The following is a 17,808-nucleotide window of genomic DNA, read 5'->3' as shown; positions in this document are numbered from 1 at the left end:
TGTATCGACGATACAACACAATTTCGGAATATGGAGCCTTGTTGGAAATTTTATGAGAGACAAAAAAATCCTCAATCGATTGTAAAAGTTGATCTGCCACATGTACAAGAACGCGAACGGAATGAGGTCGACAGGGAAGTTTATTTAGAGTGACGGTTCCTGAAAATCGCATATAGTTCTCCCCAGAAAATCTATTTCGCCGTTATACTTTTCCTACTCTTCTTTTCACCAGATATTCTACCATCGATATCATTCACCCAAAGTACTGTATACGTATACACCAACCCGCACTATTTCCAAAAGACAAGTGACTTTAGAAGTCACAAAATGGCATCCTCAACCTCCACCTCCCCAACCGCCACCACCCCGGCAACAACATCCCCCCCAAACGGGTACGCCACCAAAACCTTCCAAGTCCCCGTCGACACCGCCGGCACCACCATCTCCATCAAAATCACCGAACCCAACCTAACCGCCCAAAATCTTCCTTTAGAAACATGGGCCTCCTCCCACATTCTTGCCAGTCTCCTCCGTCACATCAACATCAATTTCCCAGTCTCATCAAACAATAAAGATATCGACGTCCTCCCGATTCTAGAACTAGGCGCCGGCACAGGCTTAGTAGGAATATCAGCAGGGACAATATGGCAAAAACCAGTGATTTTGACAGATTTAGAACCAATAATCCCCGGTATTCAATTGAACGTTGATATTAACACTATCGGTGGTCCACTTGACAATATCCTGACAGATGGCGGTGCAGGTGTAAAACCAGACGCTATAAACTGCGGAACTCTCGATTGGAAATCCCCCACAATCCTCTCAATGCACACCGACAAACGTATCTACTTTTCCACAAACTCAAAGGCACATGTAATATTAGCTGCAGATACTGTATATTCCGAAGAACACCCGAGGTTGTTGGGTGATGTGATAAAAAATTGGTTGGATAAGGATCGGGAGGCGAGGGTGGTGATTGCTTATCCTATGAGAGTGGCGTATTTGGAGGAGATTAGGGAGTTGTGGGAGAGGTTTGAGGAGGTTGGGTTGGAGGCTATTGATGAGGGGAAGGAGACGGCTGATGGGGGATTGTTTGATGATGAGTTGTTGATTGAGTGGAGTGTTTGGAGGTGGAAGGAGGAGGCTTTGAATGAGAGGAGGGGGTCGACGTGAATATAAGTGTACTGAGTAATATATTACATTGCTGTACCAGGTTCATGACGTTCAGCCATTTATTTTCTTCCTTAGTGTCGTATACTATCTAGGGTTAAACATTAGTAGTAAGTCAGAGATATTTTGACAACGTTTATATTCTGGCCTTGTAGATAGAAGCGTAATTGAATTTTGTCTAGTTCCCTGTCATATATGTGTAGGCTGGAGAGAAGCATCATGATGTTGCACTATGCAAAAGGATGTGTTGCCTCACCGGAAGCAAACTTTAGACTAGAAGACGCGTCCTAGTTCTAACTTACCAACCTACAACCTTACCAAACCCCTCATCTCGTCTGCAATCGTTCACTATGCTCCCACCGTTCCTCAAAAATAGCTACCACCGGTACAAAGCCGATACCAACCGCTTCACAGAATGGCTAATCGAAACTGCTACTTCCTGCGGTGCCAAAGTCGATGACCTCTTCAAGTCGGAATCCACATTGTCAAAAAAGTCCGGAAAGATCACTAAGATCCCGCTCAAAGGCTATGCTACACTCGTCGACGTGATTGTCAAAGCCGGGGCTAAACTCCCAAAGAGTATCAAGTTTGTTCTTGAACGCGCTATTGCCATTCGTAAGAAGTTTGCAGTAGCTTTTCGGATGAGTGGCCATGAGGTGAATGAAAAGGCGGACAAAGGGCATTTACATTTTATTACGGTTTTGGAGAGTGCCCTGGAGAGGCTGAGATCTTCAGTTGGTGCTGCTTCTGAAGTGTCCAAGAAACAGGCTCCAAAAGCAAAGAAGGAAGAGGTATCGATTGGACAGCAGATTCCCGATTTGTTGGAGAATCTTGTTTTGGATGATGATGGTCCAAACGTTCAAGATGCTGGGAAGGTATTGATCAATAATTGCACCTGGCTTCTTATATAATAACTTTGCTAACTTGACGAAAGAACGACAAGCCAAAACCAGTAGCACGCGAAGTAATCTTCGAAATTGAGGATGAATACGAATTAGAACTGCCAGAATCATTCTTCATAGCATTCTGCCTCCTCAGCGATCTGAACACCCTCCGCGACTTCATTAAAGAAACCTGGATAGAATACAAAGAAGGGATAATCGATGCCATGACAGCTGCAGTTACCACCAACTCTGCCGTAATCCTAGGCAAAGAGATGATAGACGACACATTCTCCAATATTGATCGAGCCGATTTCCCAGACTCCAAGAGTATTTCGACTACAATGTACAAATTGAGATGTCTACTTGATAACGTTTCATTTAATCCATTGCGGGGCAGAAGAGGAGAACCGTTCAACCTTGATACGCTGGAGACTGCAGATTGGACACTCGCTACGGCGACTATACTTCTTGAATCATTTATCCCCGTTGTTCAACCAAACCACTGCCCATTCTATCGAAAGGGCCACTTCGGCGCAGTTGATACTTCAAAACCTTATAACCAACGATCCAACCAAGAGAAATTCAACAGCGACAGAGAAACAGTACTCGATATCCTCGGAGAATTCGTTTTCCTAGTCAGGGTGAAGAATGTTCTCTGGTTGAAAGATGAAATCACCGAAACAATGATGGGTATGATGGTTTCTAAGAAGGTTACGTTACATCATGCATTCTGCATACAAATATTTTTGGATATCGGGAACGTCCTTGAGCCTAAGAAGGTAGCACCATTCAATGATCTTCGAATGACTTCTTTAAGGGCGAAAAAAAACCTCACCAGTCTGTTAGGCTTGATAAAGAAATACCCATGCTCATCATGGCCAAAGTCAATGACCGAAGCAGTTCAACAGATTCTAGATCTCACCGAGAGTCAACTACTAAAGGATATCTGGATTCCATTGAAAAAAAAAAGCGCACCGGGCTTTAAACATGCCGAATTCCATCTTTTCAAAGAAAACCCAATCCTGGCTGGCTTAACGATGTACGATCTCAACTTAAATCTCCAAGACCTAGGCCTCACCGCTATCAACACCTGGAAGTCAGTTTTCCCAATCCTCCACCTCTACAACCTCCTCGAACGTTCCCCCGAAGTACCCACATTAGACTGGAAGGACCTCGATCTATTCCTCAAATTCCACGATGAAAAAAGTGTTTTTATCGGTGGAAGACCCGAGGGGATCGAAGACAGTTTCAAAAAATTCCTACTGTTCTGGGGTATGCCAGCTACATTCGTTTCACAGGTCGTAAATGGGGCAAAAACGGAAAATACAAGATTCCGTCAGGTGGTTGGTACACCGCGTGCCATAGCCCCTACAACAGTCCTCGCCACCGCTTTCCACGTTGCAATGGTAGAAGACCGAAAGGCTTCATTCTCCATCGCAATCGTTGAAAAAGTATTAGAGTACCTCGAAACGGAACCCGATTCTACATCTTCCAACACCAATGCCTTCCATATTTTACAAAGAAAATGGAAGTCCACAAAGACATTAACACCACTCCAACTTCTCACCACCCTTCGTAGCAATCTATCTACCGAAGAACCCAGACTTCTATTCAACTACATCGGCCTTCACGAACGATGTCTTGAATTCTACGAAAAAGCCAGAGTTCACCTTCACGACAAATTTGTACAATACAACGGCCCGAATTACCACAAAGAGAAAGAAACGCCATATATAGTATTCTACATCATGCACGCAGCATTAATGTCCTCGAAAGCACACCGTACCATGTTTCCCAAAGGTCCCTCTCCCTCTCCCTCAGATCTAGGATTCGGGAGTGTAATGCTACGCAGGGCTGGGGAACAAATACGGGAGTATACTTCTGATAAAGGAGGTAAAGGAGAAATTGCGTGTAAGGAATTAAGAGTGTTTAGCAAACTGTATGGAAAAGTTAGTGAAGGGTTGGAAGCGAAGAAAAAGGAGGATAAGGATGTTTATTGGACGGCGATTGAGGATGTTGTGGACCCAAATGCTTTGGCGATGTATCAGTTTGGACAGTTGGATGGGCGGATATGGTAAGGAAACCCTTTTCTATAGGCGGCAGTCTTGACGTTTTCGTTATAAAGTTTCGGTGCTTAGCCCATCTTTGTCACCCTGTGAATCCTAATAGCCAAGGGAGCTTATTAAGGGTACTTAAAGCTTATGATTTGTGTGGGGGAACAATGATACTGCGATATCACTATCCGGATATCATGTTTGGTGGATATAATATGAATTATCATGAATTATGCCGGCACTAAGTGCAGATAATGGAATAGAAAAATACCAAGGCGATTAGCGTGTATCGCAAAACTTTACTACCCGCCGTTCTTTAACCCAATGCTTTCAAGGAGGTTTGAAACCGTAGTTTCAAATAACCCGCTAACCCCAGGTGCTCAAGTATCCGACCCGGTATGGGTCCTTTAAACTCGGATACCAGGAGACCCTGGACATATCGATAATGCAAGTAATGTTTACAAACCGAATCGGTTTCAACAAGCCCGTTGGTTTCTCCACAATTTTGCAAAATATTTCATTTCACTCTTCGGGGCCCGAAGCCTATTGATATCCACCGTGGTACCGAGCGCGAGCAACTAGTCTTGCATAGGAGGAACAGCAACATTTTGTCCGATTTGGTCTGGACTTTCAGGTACCACGGTCCAATCAATTGAAAGACAGGGGGAGTTCACAATACCACAGGCCTCGGTAAGCACTTTCACCATAAGCATAGGCGATTAGTTTCCTTCTACCTCATGATAGCATACACAGGCAATATAATACAATCATTATATGGAGAGAGGCCTTATCATAGAACTATTAGAATTCAAGGGCCTGGTATATGCCATAGCTCGATCTGAGCTCAACAATATTCTACGACGGAAAACTCCGCCACCCAACAGTTCCAACGTAAACCGCAAGCCCCCCGCTTGAGCCCCCCGCAGGTACCTCAATACAGCCTATATTTATGACGAATAAACAATTTAGAATATCGAAATATTTAATATTTAATGGCTCTTGTAAATCTTGAAGATCTTACACAGCCGAAGGAGATCTCGGACGTCGGGCAACTCCCGAACTAGAGGAAGGTTCTAGTAACATCGACCGTATATGCAAAATTAAACGCGTATTATTATATCTTTCAACAAGCCAATTCTCAAAGAACGCCGTTTTAAAGTCATGGATGCAGATGGTACAAATATTTAGAAATGGAATATTGCTACAGAAACTAAAGATACAGGCGAGAGGGTACAAAGGCAGCAAGATGATCGTATGAGAATGATGTCTTTAGATTCATGAGATATTTTAGATCTTACTGTTATCAATAGACCTACGGCCTCCCCCGGGAGCGCTCAGGGTATGACCGGGACGACTAGTGTGGAGATTATACGCTCAGTGGCCTACCATAGATTATAACACCATCGCCTGAAGATGTACTCGCACTTTATGGAGGAAATGCAGAGTGTGGACCCTATGTGTAGATATCTACATGATGTTGAGGCAGTTATTGAAGAGGAAAACCTAATGCTAAGCTTCGAAGCTTCCGGGTACATGGCGTGTCACCCCGCATAATGCCAACCCGTGCAGATAGTTATGTTGTACCTTTGTCTAAAATAAAAATAATGTCCGATTATTTCGCGGGCAGGCTGCTATTCCAGAACAATTTTGTGTATAAATTCGAGGCCTAAATCAAAAGTATTTACCTCAAGGGGGTTGTCGAAGAGTATAAAACCTAGGATATCTAGAATCTAGGCCATCGAGGGATATGTCAAGGAACTCCTAGGTAGATAGGACGCCCTATGTGCATCTGAAAAACAATGCAAGTCCAAAGGCCTAAAGGAAACAATTCTGAAAATTATAGGGTATGATCGTGGGTCCAAAGGAGCTATTGTTATTCTCCGGGCCTGATCTACCAAATAAAATGGGTTATTTGGCCCTGGAGACTCTAGAGACGAGAGGATTCGGAGAACCCAGCGCAGAAATTGGAGAGTGAAGTATGCAATTCTAAGCAATTGAGAACTGTAGTACCGCATCTCTATTGCTATATATGCAAAATACTCTGATCCCGTCCACTTGAGGTTCATACTTCTACAATTTTCTAATTATATTAGAATAATCCTTTAATACTATGTACGCTGCGTTTATGTTCGGGTCGCCTGATTCTTCGGGCTAGGCGAGGCATTTTTTCTAGTCTTCTACATAGTTTATACGCTTTTCCGAATAACTTGAGAGATAATTCTGGAACTGGATTTTTAAGCGACGAATGGTGAGGCCGCTGCCTACAGGAAAATCGAACATCCCCGATCCCGCTCGATAGAAAAACTTGGCAGGGGTGTCCAAAAAGCCGTTGAGTTTTTTTTAAAACGTTTTTGAAGGGAGACCGATGTTTCAAAAGTTAAAAAGTGGTAATGTTTGGCGATATCTGCTGGCAATATCATTTGCTCGGAATATTGTTTCGGTGCTCTCTATGCCCTGAATTCCCCACGAGATCTTGAGACAACCTGCGGAGGTTTCCCAATAAGTTTTGTTCGGTTCGCGCTGAATCACCTCGGTTGGGTGAAACAGTAAATTTGACGATTCAGAGGAGGCCACTCAGTTATATTGCATTGCAATTGAAGTTTTGGGAACACGAGTGGGTATTTCTAGCTTCCGGACAACATCATCAGAGCTCGCACAATTGATCTTCTTTTCATCTGAACAAAGGGCACGCTAAAATTGGCGAAAGAACGGATAACCGGTTATTGCGTCGAAAGTCAAAATGAAGTGATCGAGCTGCTTTGGTTATTGTATACTAAACTGTCAAGTTGCATGCAGGGCCTAGACTCGCCGCGCCAGCTAGAGGTCTTGCGTTGATTAAAAACGTGGAATATCATTACCTCGAACTCATCGACCTGTCTATTAAAAAGTCTTGATGACACTTAGATCAGATAGTGAATTTTCCGACGTGCATAGTACACGTACTGCTCACGATCTTGTGTGACAAGCATAACCGATATACCGGCTCGATTCATCGTATCGCTGCGATATCTGCAATATATTTGGAGTATCTTGATATATGTCTAGGAAACGCACCGTGCTGTTCTGTGAGACACTCCAGGTTCCGAAAGAATGTACGAAAACTTCGTGTTCGACTAGGCCCACAAAAAACTCTAAGTCCTGTAATTGGATCGAACCTCCTAACCTCGCCTAATACCAAAGTCTTTTGAAAGGGAACCTGGAAAGCGCTGCCTATCTCAAGGATCTCCAACCTTTAGAAAATCGATTAGATGGATTGACTCCGTGGCGGTCTTTTGTTGAGGGAAAGGATAACCCTCGGTATAGCCCTCGGTATTTGTCGTTCTTCAAAGAAAAATTCAAAGCCGAAGTAATGCGGTCCGAAAATGCAAAAGATCGAAGCTTATGCCCAGACTTTACCCCGTTTGTGCAACATTCGCGAAAACCCAAAGATGAGATCGACGGTAGAGAAGTTCACGTGCATATGCGCATTATCATATTCCTCTGTGACACCGAAATGTAATACCGACTGAGGAGCAGCTGGGCCCGAATTGAATATTTAGACTCAGTAAAACTGCTTGAGCTTGCTATTGTTGTTTGAGTATGGCTGACACAGTCCCTGTCGGATTCTGCTGCAACTGATGCGGCCAAGTCTCTGGGCACGATTCTTGGAGTCAGCTTCACTGTGAGGCTAAGCAAAAACTTGGGCCATTGGCTCTCCCGAAAGAAGGAGAGAGAAAAGCGTTCACCATTTTTAACAAGCAGTCCTTAGCGTTTGGGAAACCCCAATCATTCGTTCTGAGGCATGGTCAATACAGCCAAGTTTCTTGGTACTCAAATAACTTTCGGGCTGCCTACGGCTGAGAAATTGACAATTGAGGATCCTGCTGAGAGATTTTTTGCAGAAGGAAGTTCTAAATAAAACAGCAAGAAGTGCCCAGGTCGCATGAACGTTTCTCCCTAAGCCCTTGGACCCAGCTTGGTAGCGGTCTTGATACGGGTCAAGCTTTTGGTGGCCAGTACTTGGAAGCCTTGTCCCGGAGGTACGCGAAGAAACTTTGTAACTCAATGCTGCAACAGGCTGATAAGCGTCGTTTATGGGGTTTGATAGGTAACGGAGCCGCAATCGTTAAGGGAGCATACTTCTCTTGTAATAGAAATCGATTTTTTTTTTTTTTTTTTTTTTTTTTTGACGACAGTTTAAGCTTAAATATCTGACGTGAACCAGGTATGCAATGCTCACCTTACTGCCCCAAGTTTAGAATAGGGATTTCGAAGCTTGCTAGTCATTTTTTGCTTATGGTAATAGTGCTGGCTCTACTATTGTTTTTTGGGTGTGGTAGGCAATTAGAAATGCTCACCTGCATTGTCGAAAGAGGGTGCCTGAAGTCGCCGTGAAGAAGAGTGCTCGGGCAGGGTTCTTCCCCAAGGACAAGCCCACCCATTCAACAGCATAGGGCTGAGGCTTCGTGAGTGTTGGAAACCTTTCTGGACATGTCTCTAATAGATTACATGCTGTCTCTTGTAAGCGCATACGCCCTAGGATTCCCCGAATGGGCACGGGCTATACAAGAAACGGCCCGAGAACACTTCAGTCTGATACCGGTGCTCTCCCCGTATTCACAGACCTGACTCCTTTCGAATAAACCAGCTGGAGAAGCTGAAACCTTGCCGTCCATAAATACAATCGTTTCTCCCCTCCACGATGTCTATTTTCCCCCCCTTCCCATTCTATAGAAATTTCTCAAGATCGTTCGACGCTCTCTTCAAGACTTTTTATATCTATATCTGTTGTCCAATCATTTGCGGGCTCTATCACACTATATGCGCTTTATACCCTTTTATTACTACAACATCTTCAATATGCATTTCTCAACATTAATATCATTCGCTACCATCTCTTCGTTATTTTATACCGCCCTAGCATGCGAGTCGTGTAGTGGCCCCGCGAAGAAACTACACCGCCGTGAAGCTGAAGGCGGGGAGGGTGGAGAGCCAGCATTCTCATATCTCGGTCTGACTGGACCCGTCGATTGGAACCAATTTGAAGGCTCCCAAGCATGTGGTGATGGAAAGACCCAGTCCCCAATCAATGTTGTATCGACAATGCAAACATCTTCCGCCGGAGACCAAGGAGAATATGCAGATATTGGTGCCACTGGATTCAACTTTACAAATACTGGTCATACCGTCGAAGTCTTCTATAAGGGACAACCTGCAGTACTAGGTGGTGTTGAATATGAGCTTCAAAGGTAACAGGATATTCTCGTATAAAGGCAGAAATATTGACTATCACTAATCGGATATTTGCATATAGATTCCACTTTCACACACCCTCTGAGCACAGACTAGACAATGAATGGTTCCCAATGGAGGTTCACTTTGTTCACCAAGGAAGGACTGGTATGTATTACTATTCTTCATGATTTACGATGAGTTGCGACTTACAATTGATATACAGATCCAAGTAAATTGGCTGTCGTCGGTCTCTTCATTGATACCAATGAAGAAAATACATCGGACCCAATGATGTCGAGACTCGCTACCCTCCTCCAATCAATCGAAAACCCCGGCGAAACCGTTGTTGCTACCCACGTTCCTCTTGGTGGTGTTCGTACCGGTATCACTGGCGCTAAGAAATTCACCTACCCTGGCTCCCTTACTACTCCACCATGTACCGAGGGCGTGTCATGGTATGTCAGCAATACCATCCTCGACGTTTCGATCGCAGACTACAAGATCTTCAAGAGAGTCCTTGGTTACAACTCTCGAAATCTCCAAACCGGCCCAGGACAGCAAAACGTTGTCGAGTTCGCTGCCCAGTTCCTTCCTTCCGTTGCGGAGCGAGTGTCTTCCAAGAAACAGAAGAGAACTGCCAGGCGGTTTTCTGCATAATTGATCAACGAAACAAGTCCTCACCAAGCGTTCTTTCCGAGTTCCGAAAACGAATGTTTTTGTCCTTTTTGTTATTTTTCTTTTAGTCTGTCATAGTGTTCTTTCTGCGAGTGTGTTTTACTTGATATTTTGGGAACCCCGTGTCGGTTTGATATCCCCAAAAAAGAGTTCTTGGGTCTTGGTCTTTCTTTTCTTCTTTGTTATTATCAGCGACAGTTTTATAAGCTGTATTCTCACAATGAGCTGTGTTGGGAATTGGGCTTGGAACAAGTCCACCCACAGACACACACTTTTATCTTCACATGTATCTACCCAACCGATGTATGTATTTTTTGGCGTTCTGGGGGAGCAAGCAGGATAGATTGTCATTTAATCGGTCGAGAAATTCCCACCGAGGAATCAAATTTTCTATAATAACATGTCCTTCATGAAACTATTTCATTCGTCTGGTGAAAGTTTTCCCTCCTATCGTGATGACGCGGGCACAGTTACGTAACAATGTTCGTAGCAAGGAGCCCGCAAATTCAAAAAACTTGGTTTATCCCATGATCATCAAACATCGAAACGAAGAATTTTTCCTTGGTTTCGTTTCAATGGTGTTCCGTTCATCTTCGGAAATCTTCATTTAGGGTTCAAAGCCGGGCGCTTTTTATTACCCTCAGCCACAATTTCTCTGTGTCGCGGGTTCAACGGTTCCCTGCCAAGCCTCGAGTGCCCAGACTTCACTTCCCTGAGCTGCTACGCTTTTTTTGATAGATGGTAGCATGGCATTCCTCGTGAACACATTCTATTTCTGTATGCGCATAGCGAAAGCCCGCTAGTGACGCCTACGCACCTGTGCACAGACTATATAACGAGCTTTTTATATGCTTGCGAGGCAGATGCATAGTTACAGAAAATTTATGCTGCTTTGGGATACAATGCCCAATCGAGGAGGAGGATAGTAGACTTCCATGAATTTATTCAAGGCACAATGGAACGACTACCCCCCAAGAAACTCAACTTCCCGGACAGGACCTTGCTAGCTTTCGAAAATACGTTCCAAACGACTTCTATACCAAGGTCTTTGCCTTCCCGGCGCCAGTCTTCAAGAATAAAACCCTGGTCGTTATATAATCCTGGTAATTGTAGCGTCGTGATTGTTTGATTCAACCCAGATATGGCAACTTCGATACAAATCCCCTTCTGGGATAGTTGAAGGTTTTGGAAATATATTAAAATATACTTGATTATATCGGCGCGAGTTTGTTTCGGCTTGGTCCATATCCAGAAGTTGCTAAATATTCACCATCCACATGGTCGTTTTCATCGCATCTATTGATCAATTGTTAGTACGAAAATTGTACTTTTCGTGAAAGGTTCGCAAATTTGGAAATTTGGATCCTTTGAAAAAAGCCTGCATCTATTTGTCCTCTTTGTATCGACCCGTGGTTCGACTCTCGTACTCTGGTTTCCCGGTACTTGCTCCAGTGCCCGTGCGAGGTTATACACAATAGCACAGTGCCAGATAGTGGCCTTAAGACAAAGGAATTAAACTTACTAATTTATAAATTCACCAAGGTACTTAGAACAGGTTCGATATTTGCCAACTCAGGTCCGCGTCAAAGTGGAGGGCCTAATCTGGCCTCGAGGTTAGGGTCTGACGTCATTAATACCGATATCTTTAACTCCCTTCTACGGCGATGGGATACTTCGTTACCTAGGAAATATGGCAGAAAAGATGGTATTTTAAAATACCTTCTAGTGCTAATTGTAAATAAACCTTTATCCTCATAAGAAATGCAATATATTTCCAAACGCATGTAAAATGAATACGTCGGTACCATATATCTCGAAGTCCAGATGCAGATGTACGCAAGGATACCACGGCGGTAGAACAGTATGAATATCGACATCGATATATTGCGATGAGCAAAATTGGAAAAGACACAATACTCATACTCAAAATCACGACTTATATATTCTATTGTGGAAAAACGCGCAAGTAGTCAGGTAGAGTTCTCCTTTTCCCTATCGAGGAATTTGAAGCTGTAGACTTTCTGGATTTTGTATTACGCATTGGATGCTCTAAGCTTAATACCATATTAGGGAAAAATGGGCAGTGGTACTAGGAAATTTAACCACCCCCATCTGGCGCTGTACTGTCGGTGTGCCCCATATTTTTATTATAAATCGGCTATATTTCCGGCTGCTCAGCTCATCCGGCTCCACGGACGAGGTACGAACCACAGCTCAATTCATTCTTCAAGACAGGACGATCTTGGAAATGATAATTGATGCGTTTCGAGATGGCTGTGGTATGAAATAACCATGCCATGGTCGCATATGCTAAGGGAAGCTATATATGAGGATAAGCATACGGTACTAGGTAGCTATTGTTGCGCATTGCGGGGAGGCTTCTATCCGCTCCCTGGGAAGTATACTACCCTTATATGGAATTAAGAGATCAAATTTCCGCTCCGCTATCTCAACGTGCAACTCTTGGTGTTGATTCCAGAGGGTGCCAATGATGTACTCAACCTTGATTTTGTATTTCGAAGCCGTATACACCGAGCCACGGCTTCGACCTTGATGTCTACAACTGCCATAGTCTCTAATAGGCCGGAGCCCTTCTGCTGGTTTTTAGTTCCCTTCCACCGAGTGACTACTCCCCAGGCATGACCATAGTCAGAAATGGGAAGGCTTCGGTTAAAAAATATTACAATAATGTATACAAACCGTAGCTAGGAGGGACCGATAGCTTCCTAGGTTGGAAACCCAGCCTTAAAACAGCCTTCAAGGTAATTACGACGCCTTAAATGCTCGCTCAAATCCATGTAACCCAAAAAGCCCCCCGTATGTTCTGCAGCACCTACCTCTGGACTAGCTCAGATTGCCGTTAGATTTGAAGCGGAGATGGGTATTTCCCTGCCAATAGACAAGAAGGCAGTAGTAGCGCAGCGGGGAAACTATCGTTCACGAGGCATACAACAAAGTAGCGCAATGGGATGGTCTTTGATGAAACTTCCGACAAGGCATTCACGCCTTCACCGATAATATATATACCGTTTTGCCAAAGCCAGTCGCGTCGTAACAACATAACACAACTAATATTCGAATATTCATTCCTAAACGCTAGAAGGATATTCAAGGCATTCAATTTCAACAGATACCTATACTCACCAACGTCTAAATTAAGCTTGAATATCATAGTTCAAAGTTTTCTCTGAGAAGTTCTTGTCTGTACCGACTGGTGATGCAGTCGTCCTTGGTGTAACCTCTCCTCCAAGCTGCCGAAACACACTACAGATATAATCGTTCTATCAAAGAAAGTTTGTGGTACTATCGGGGTAAGATTATTCGCGGAGAGTTCTTATGCAGTAGACGTTTATCATTTTTGAGGGTTGATATAAGGGTGTAAACGGTTCCAGGTGACAGGAGTATTGAAAAAGACTATCCAAGGGTATAATTTCGAAGAAAGGTTCACCCAGGGTAAACGTTATAGACATATTAACCAAGTAATGGAAAAGAAGGAGTCGAGATCGTTATGGCTCGGGTTTTTAGAGATGACTATAGACTCGTAAATTGGTGGACTGGAACTCGTGGATCAGTCCGAAGGGCTCTCAGGAGGTGGCCGTTATTGTACCCAAAGCGAAGGCAGCCGTGAGTGGGAGAAGAAGGGGTGTTGGAAAGATGATTTTGCCGTTAGATGAAGGGGTGTATTAAGTAAAGAATGGTAATAGCATGGGACTTTAGGCGGTGTCTACCATTACTCAGGTTCTAGCTCGGAACGTTAGGAAAGATGAAGGAATTCGAAGGGTGAGTCTCTCTCCAAATTCCGCTGACCATCGTGCCCAGGCGAAGGCAATATTAAGGGCCTGCCTAGGCTAGGCAAGCAGCTTTAGAATCGGAGTCTGCTCCAAGTTACCCCAAATATGGAACCATGTCTGAACCCGGAAGTGAATTCCATTTAGCTAACGTAACACAGCAGTCTGTGTAACGCGGATGGGATAACTAACCTTTCGCCATTAACATCCCGCAAGCAGCAGGAAAGTTTTAGTCACAAGCGCTCCTGCGGGCCGACCGAGAATCACAAAAGTAGTCGCGGACGAAGTCTCCCACGTCTATAACGGTCTTGCGACTGCGACGGATTCATCCAATGTTAGGGCGTCATTTCCATCTGCGTGTGAGACAATAAGGGAAAGTATGGAGCCGTGGGGGATCATCGCTGCGCGGGAGTGGGCACCCCGCACACTTGTTGGCCTATCCTGTACCCAAAGTTACGTTAAGAAGACGTAAACGACAATAGTCATTTAGAGTAGGATGCGCCTAGTTCTTAATTCGGCTTCCTAATCGAGGCGGGGCGAATTGCGATCGAAATAAAAGGGTTGGTAGTATTAAGCACTCTGCGAGTCATTAGTTCGAAATTTGCCAGTTCGTGCTAGATCTATAACATTTGATTGATTCCTACGGATCTTGAGCGACATCATGCCACGAATTCTGCTCGTTGATTATTGCCATAGAAGACTTTCGAAAGACGGGAGCGGTGAAACGTGTTCGCAGGGCTTCTGTAGAAAGATTAAATCGATGCCACATGACTGCCTATTTTCGAAGATGGGAAGGGTCCCTCGGTAGCTCGGTGAAGCGGGATATATCTGGAGGCTCGTGGAGGTATTTATGTTGCACGATGTGGAATCTAGGCTTCTTATTCGTAAGTTTGTCGGATTTTAACATGCACCACCCATGCCGTTTTAGTGGCGAGCGGGTGCAGCTAATCAATTGAAGAATCAATGGTGAGCAATAACCCCAACTAATAGACTTTCGCTTTGGCGATACTTCATTCCAACATGCGTGGGATGCGTTGTCGATTCGCTGGAGGGGATGATCCACGGGTGCTGAATCATATGCATGTAGACGCGATTGTTTTGCATTGCTGGAGTTGGTTCTTCCGTCGAAATATCAGATGACCTGTCAGGAAATTGCAGATTCCTCGCCTGCACCGTGCGTTCGAACAAAAGGTAAGGTTTTCGCTTGATGTGTGACGGCTAAAACAATCGCGATTCCGAAAAACGAATGCGCTGACGAATTTAAGGGCTGGCTTTTATTACCTATCAGTGCCGTATCAGAGGTATCGGAGGGACCCTGTCGGTGATACCACTAATTATAATCTCCGATTGCCCCTCATGCTAGATGGAATAGGGTTGTTGGGACGTCGATTCCAAGCTCCAAGAGCCAGGTGAGCTCTGTCTTGGCTCGCGACTTGATATGGATGGGGGACGGAAAGTGGGGCCATGCTGGACAGGCTAGCTCCTGCCAGAAACGAGCTATGCATCGTGACGTGAAAATTGACCCAATGCCTGTTCAAATCGTGGCGATAGTTCGACCATGAAGCCCAGATCAATGATCATCGATCTTCCTTCGAAAATAACTTATTAGGCAACGTTGGGGGTACATGTACATGTACCTGGCTGGGCTGTGTGAGCTGGAGTGCAACATGGCAAATACCATGACATGTGAGATGTGAGATTTCGAATACCCTGGACTTAAGACGTTGTTAGTCGTTGACGGATGAGAGCCGTGTGCGATGGTTGCATACCTGACCGGGTGTCCCTATCCGAAAGCAAGTCCATGGTCTCATGAGAGCTCAAGCGATCCAATCACCGACATTTGTCCAACGAATAGACGGTTTCTGTGATGTAAACGAAATCCAGAAGGCAGATATCAGCGCTACGATGCCATGCCAGCTCGATACACGCCTGTGCATTATGCATGGGGAGCATTCCAATGTTGATCTATACTAAGGTACCTTTCGCGCTCTTTTGGAGAAAGCACTTTCGAAACTTCGTCAGCTTTTGTATTGCGATCGAAATGTCTTGTGACTCCCTGGCTTCAACCCGCTGAGTAGCCATTGGGTAAGCTACGAATTCTTGGCGGGTTTTCGGCTGAGCAGCAACAATGCCTGTATGTATGTCCTGTCAAGTCCCACAACAGTTTGCATTTCAGGTTATATATCGTGTGCACATGCATCAATCCGGAAGAGTAGGATAAGTCGGATAGGTTGCAGGAGATAAGCACCGCGACTATCTCTCCCTGTGTTCGGGCTTTTGGCGGTGCGACCCTGCCCATGATTCGACGGGGAGTTTCCAGCAAACAGACCCAAGCTGCAAGGCGAGTTCACACTATGTTGGTCTGTACCCATGTCGTCGACGATGGAATTTGGGAATCGCTGCCACTTTGAGTTCAGCCATTTCCGTCACGGCCAGTGCTGGGAACTCAACAGAATTGGGTTGGTTCGACAGGTAGTCTGCCATGTCCATGCCCTGCCCCCCCCAAAACGTGGCCCCTTCGGTCTGAAAAAAGGCAGTTTGCCCAGTATATAAGAAGGGCCTCATCCCCCACGTTCATTAATTCTGAACTTTGATTTTTATTTCCCGAGTCTCAGAAAGTCGACCTTCTCATCGCTGTCGAGTGTGATATATTGCATTTGAATTTGTCTGTGAGAAGAATTTGAAAGTATTCATTGATCATAGTAGAAGTGAAGCTGCTTTCATAGAAGACCTTCACTCCTGTCTCCTGACCCTGACCACCAAACGTGAGTTGCAAGTTTGATGTTGAGCTATTTCTTTCGTCACAAACACTACCACCAACGAGCTGTCCGCCAGCATCCGTCCCATTACCACTATGTCAGTCAGAGTGATTCGAATCGATTCCGTATCTTCGATAAGGCTAGAAGTTGGGACTTTTTGGCGTACATACCTTTTCTTGTTCTAGTTTCTTCAGTTGCTGTTGTTGTTACTATCGTCGTCATCGTCGTTGTTACTGTTGTCCCTGTGCTTAAGTTTATTCGTCCAGTCATTAAGCCCAAGTCGAATATCAAAGCTTGAATTACTAACCAGAACTCTCGGTCCAGAGAGTATATTTTATTGTAGTTGAGAAAGCAGCCTCGACCTGACAACGCCGTCCAATCTGTGTTGTGGTCGCAAGTCTTAGACATCCTCGCAACACATCTGCATACCAAGACCGCACTGCATACACTCCGACACCGTCCCGTCATCCCCACCGCCTGCCTAAGCTACTAGCTACCACTAGCTTCTAGACCCTTCACAGACTATCATCAGAGCCGAGCAAAACCCTCTACCTACGCTACTACTTAAGCACCCTCTATTCCAAAATGTGCAAATACGTTAAGAACTCGCATTCTTGTCAGCATAAGTCTTACAGACTTACTGATACCTGCCAATATGCTCTTTCCTCCTCCCCAGGAAGCTGCGGCAGAATGTATGTCGTCGATCGCAAATACGTTAGAGACACTTGCGAAGACTGCACCCGTAAGCGTGCTCAACTCGATTATGGATACATCAATACAAAGATCGATGGCTGGATGAGAACTCTTGAGAAGGAAGAATTCGTTGAGCGAGTCGGATTGGCTGCTTAGATCGAATTCTTCCAGGCCACATCTACTGATGTCTTATCATTTGGGGTCGACTCGAAGATATACATGATCGAGATCGTAATCCGGTGTTATTACGAAACTCACAACTTCCTTCCATTACTACGGGATCCTTTCAATTACCGGTTTTACGACGACCACTGCTAGTTTTTTGTTTTCAGCAACTTTTACGGCATCCGATCATTGTTTCAAGTTGATACTCAGCACCTCGGCGTTATGACGGGAATGATTCTTCACTTTTCTTTTTTAACTTTTCAGAGCGGACGTTCTGCCATTTTTCTTTTCTTTACGGCCGCAGGATCACCGGTTGGGTCCTTCTATGATTCGTTGTTCTAGGATCCTGCATTTCATGGCGTCACTGCATCTTTCAAGTTAGCTTTCTTTCGCGTGGATGAAGTTA

At 44.7% G+C, this 17,808-nt stretch overlaps 4 protein-coding genes across 4 annotated transcripts; all 4 read left to right on the top strand.

Moving 5' to 3' along the window:
* Positions 1–327: 327 nt before the first annotated feature.
* On the top strand, positions 328–1,173 carry DFL_009311 (uncharacterized protein; the record flags this gene model as incomplete). Its single annotated transcript, XM_067639177.1, has 2 exons — positions 328–691; positions 764–1,173. 2 exons carry the CDS (start codon positions 328–330, stop codon positions 1,171–1,173), a joined length of 774 nt encoding a protein of 257 aa, XP_067486991.1.
* Positions 1,174–1,520: 347 nt separating this feature from the next.
* On the top strand, positions 1,521–4,132 carry DFL_009310 (uncharacterized protein; the record flags this gene model as incomplete). Its single annotated transcript, XM_067639176.1, has 2 exons — positions 1,521–2,045; positions 2,105–4,132. The coding sequence occupies 2 exons, from the start codon at positions 1,521–1,523 to the stop codon at positions 4,130–4,132; spliced, it is 2,553 nt and encodes an 850-aa protein (XP_067486990.1).
* Positions 4,133–8,947: 4,815 nt separating this feature from the next.
* DFL_009309 (uncharacterized protein) lies at positions 8,948–9,979 on the top strand (the record flags this gene model as incomplete). Its single annotated transcript, XM_067639174.1, has 3 exons — positions 8,948–9,336; positions 9,402–9,487; positions 9,546–9,979. The coding sequence occupies 3 exons, from the start codon at positions 8,948–8,950 to the stop codon at positions 9,977–9,979; spliced, it is 909 nt and encodes a 302-aa protein (XP_067486989.1).
* Positions 9,980–17,129: 7,150 nt separating this feature from the next.
* On the top strand, positions 17,130–17,393 carry DFL_009308 (uncharacterized protein; the record flags this gene model as incomplete). The annotated part of the gene is made up of 1 exon (XM_067639173.1): positions 17,130–17,393. One exon carries the CDS (start codon positions 17,130–17,132, stop codon positions 17,391–17,393), a length of 264 nt encoding a protein of 87 aa, XP_067486988.1.
* Positions 17,394–17,808: the final 415 nt, after the last annotated feature.

The sequence above is a fragment of the Arthrobotrys flagrans genome (genome assembly GCF_004000055.1).
Source record: "Arthrobotrys flagrans strain CBS H-5679 chromosome Unknown unitig_1, whole genome shotgun sequence".
In the NCBI taxonomy this organism is placed as follows: domain Eukaryota; kingdom Fungi; phylum Ascomycota; class Orbiliomycetes; order Orbiliales; family Orbiliaceae; genus Arthrobotrys; species Arthrobotrys flagrans.
Note: the sequence above shows the minus strand (reverse complement) of the source record. Positions and strands in the feature narration are given on the sequence as shown.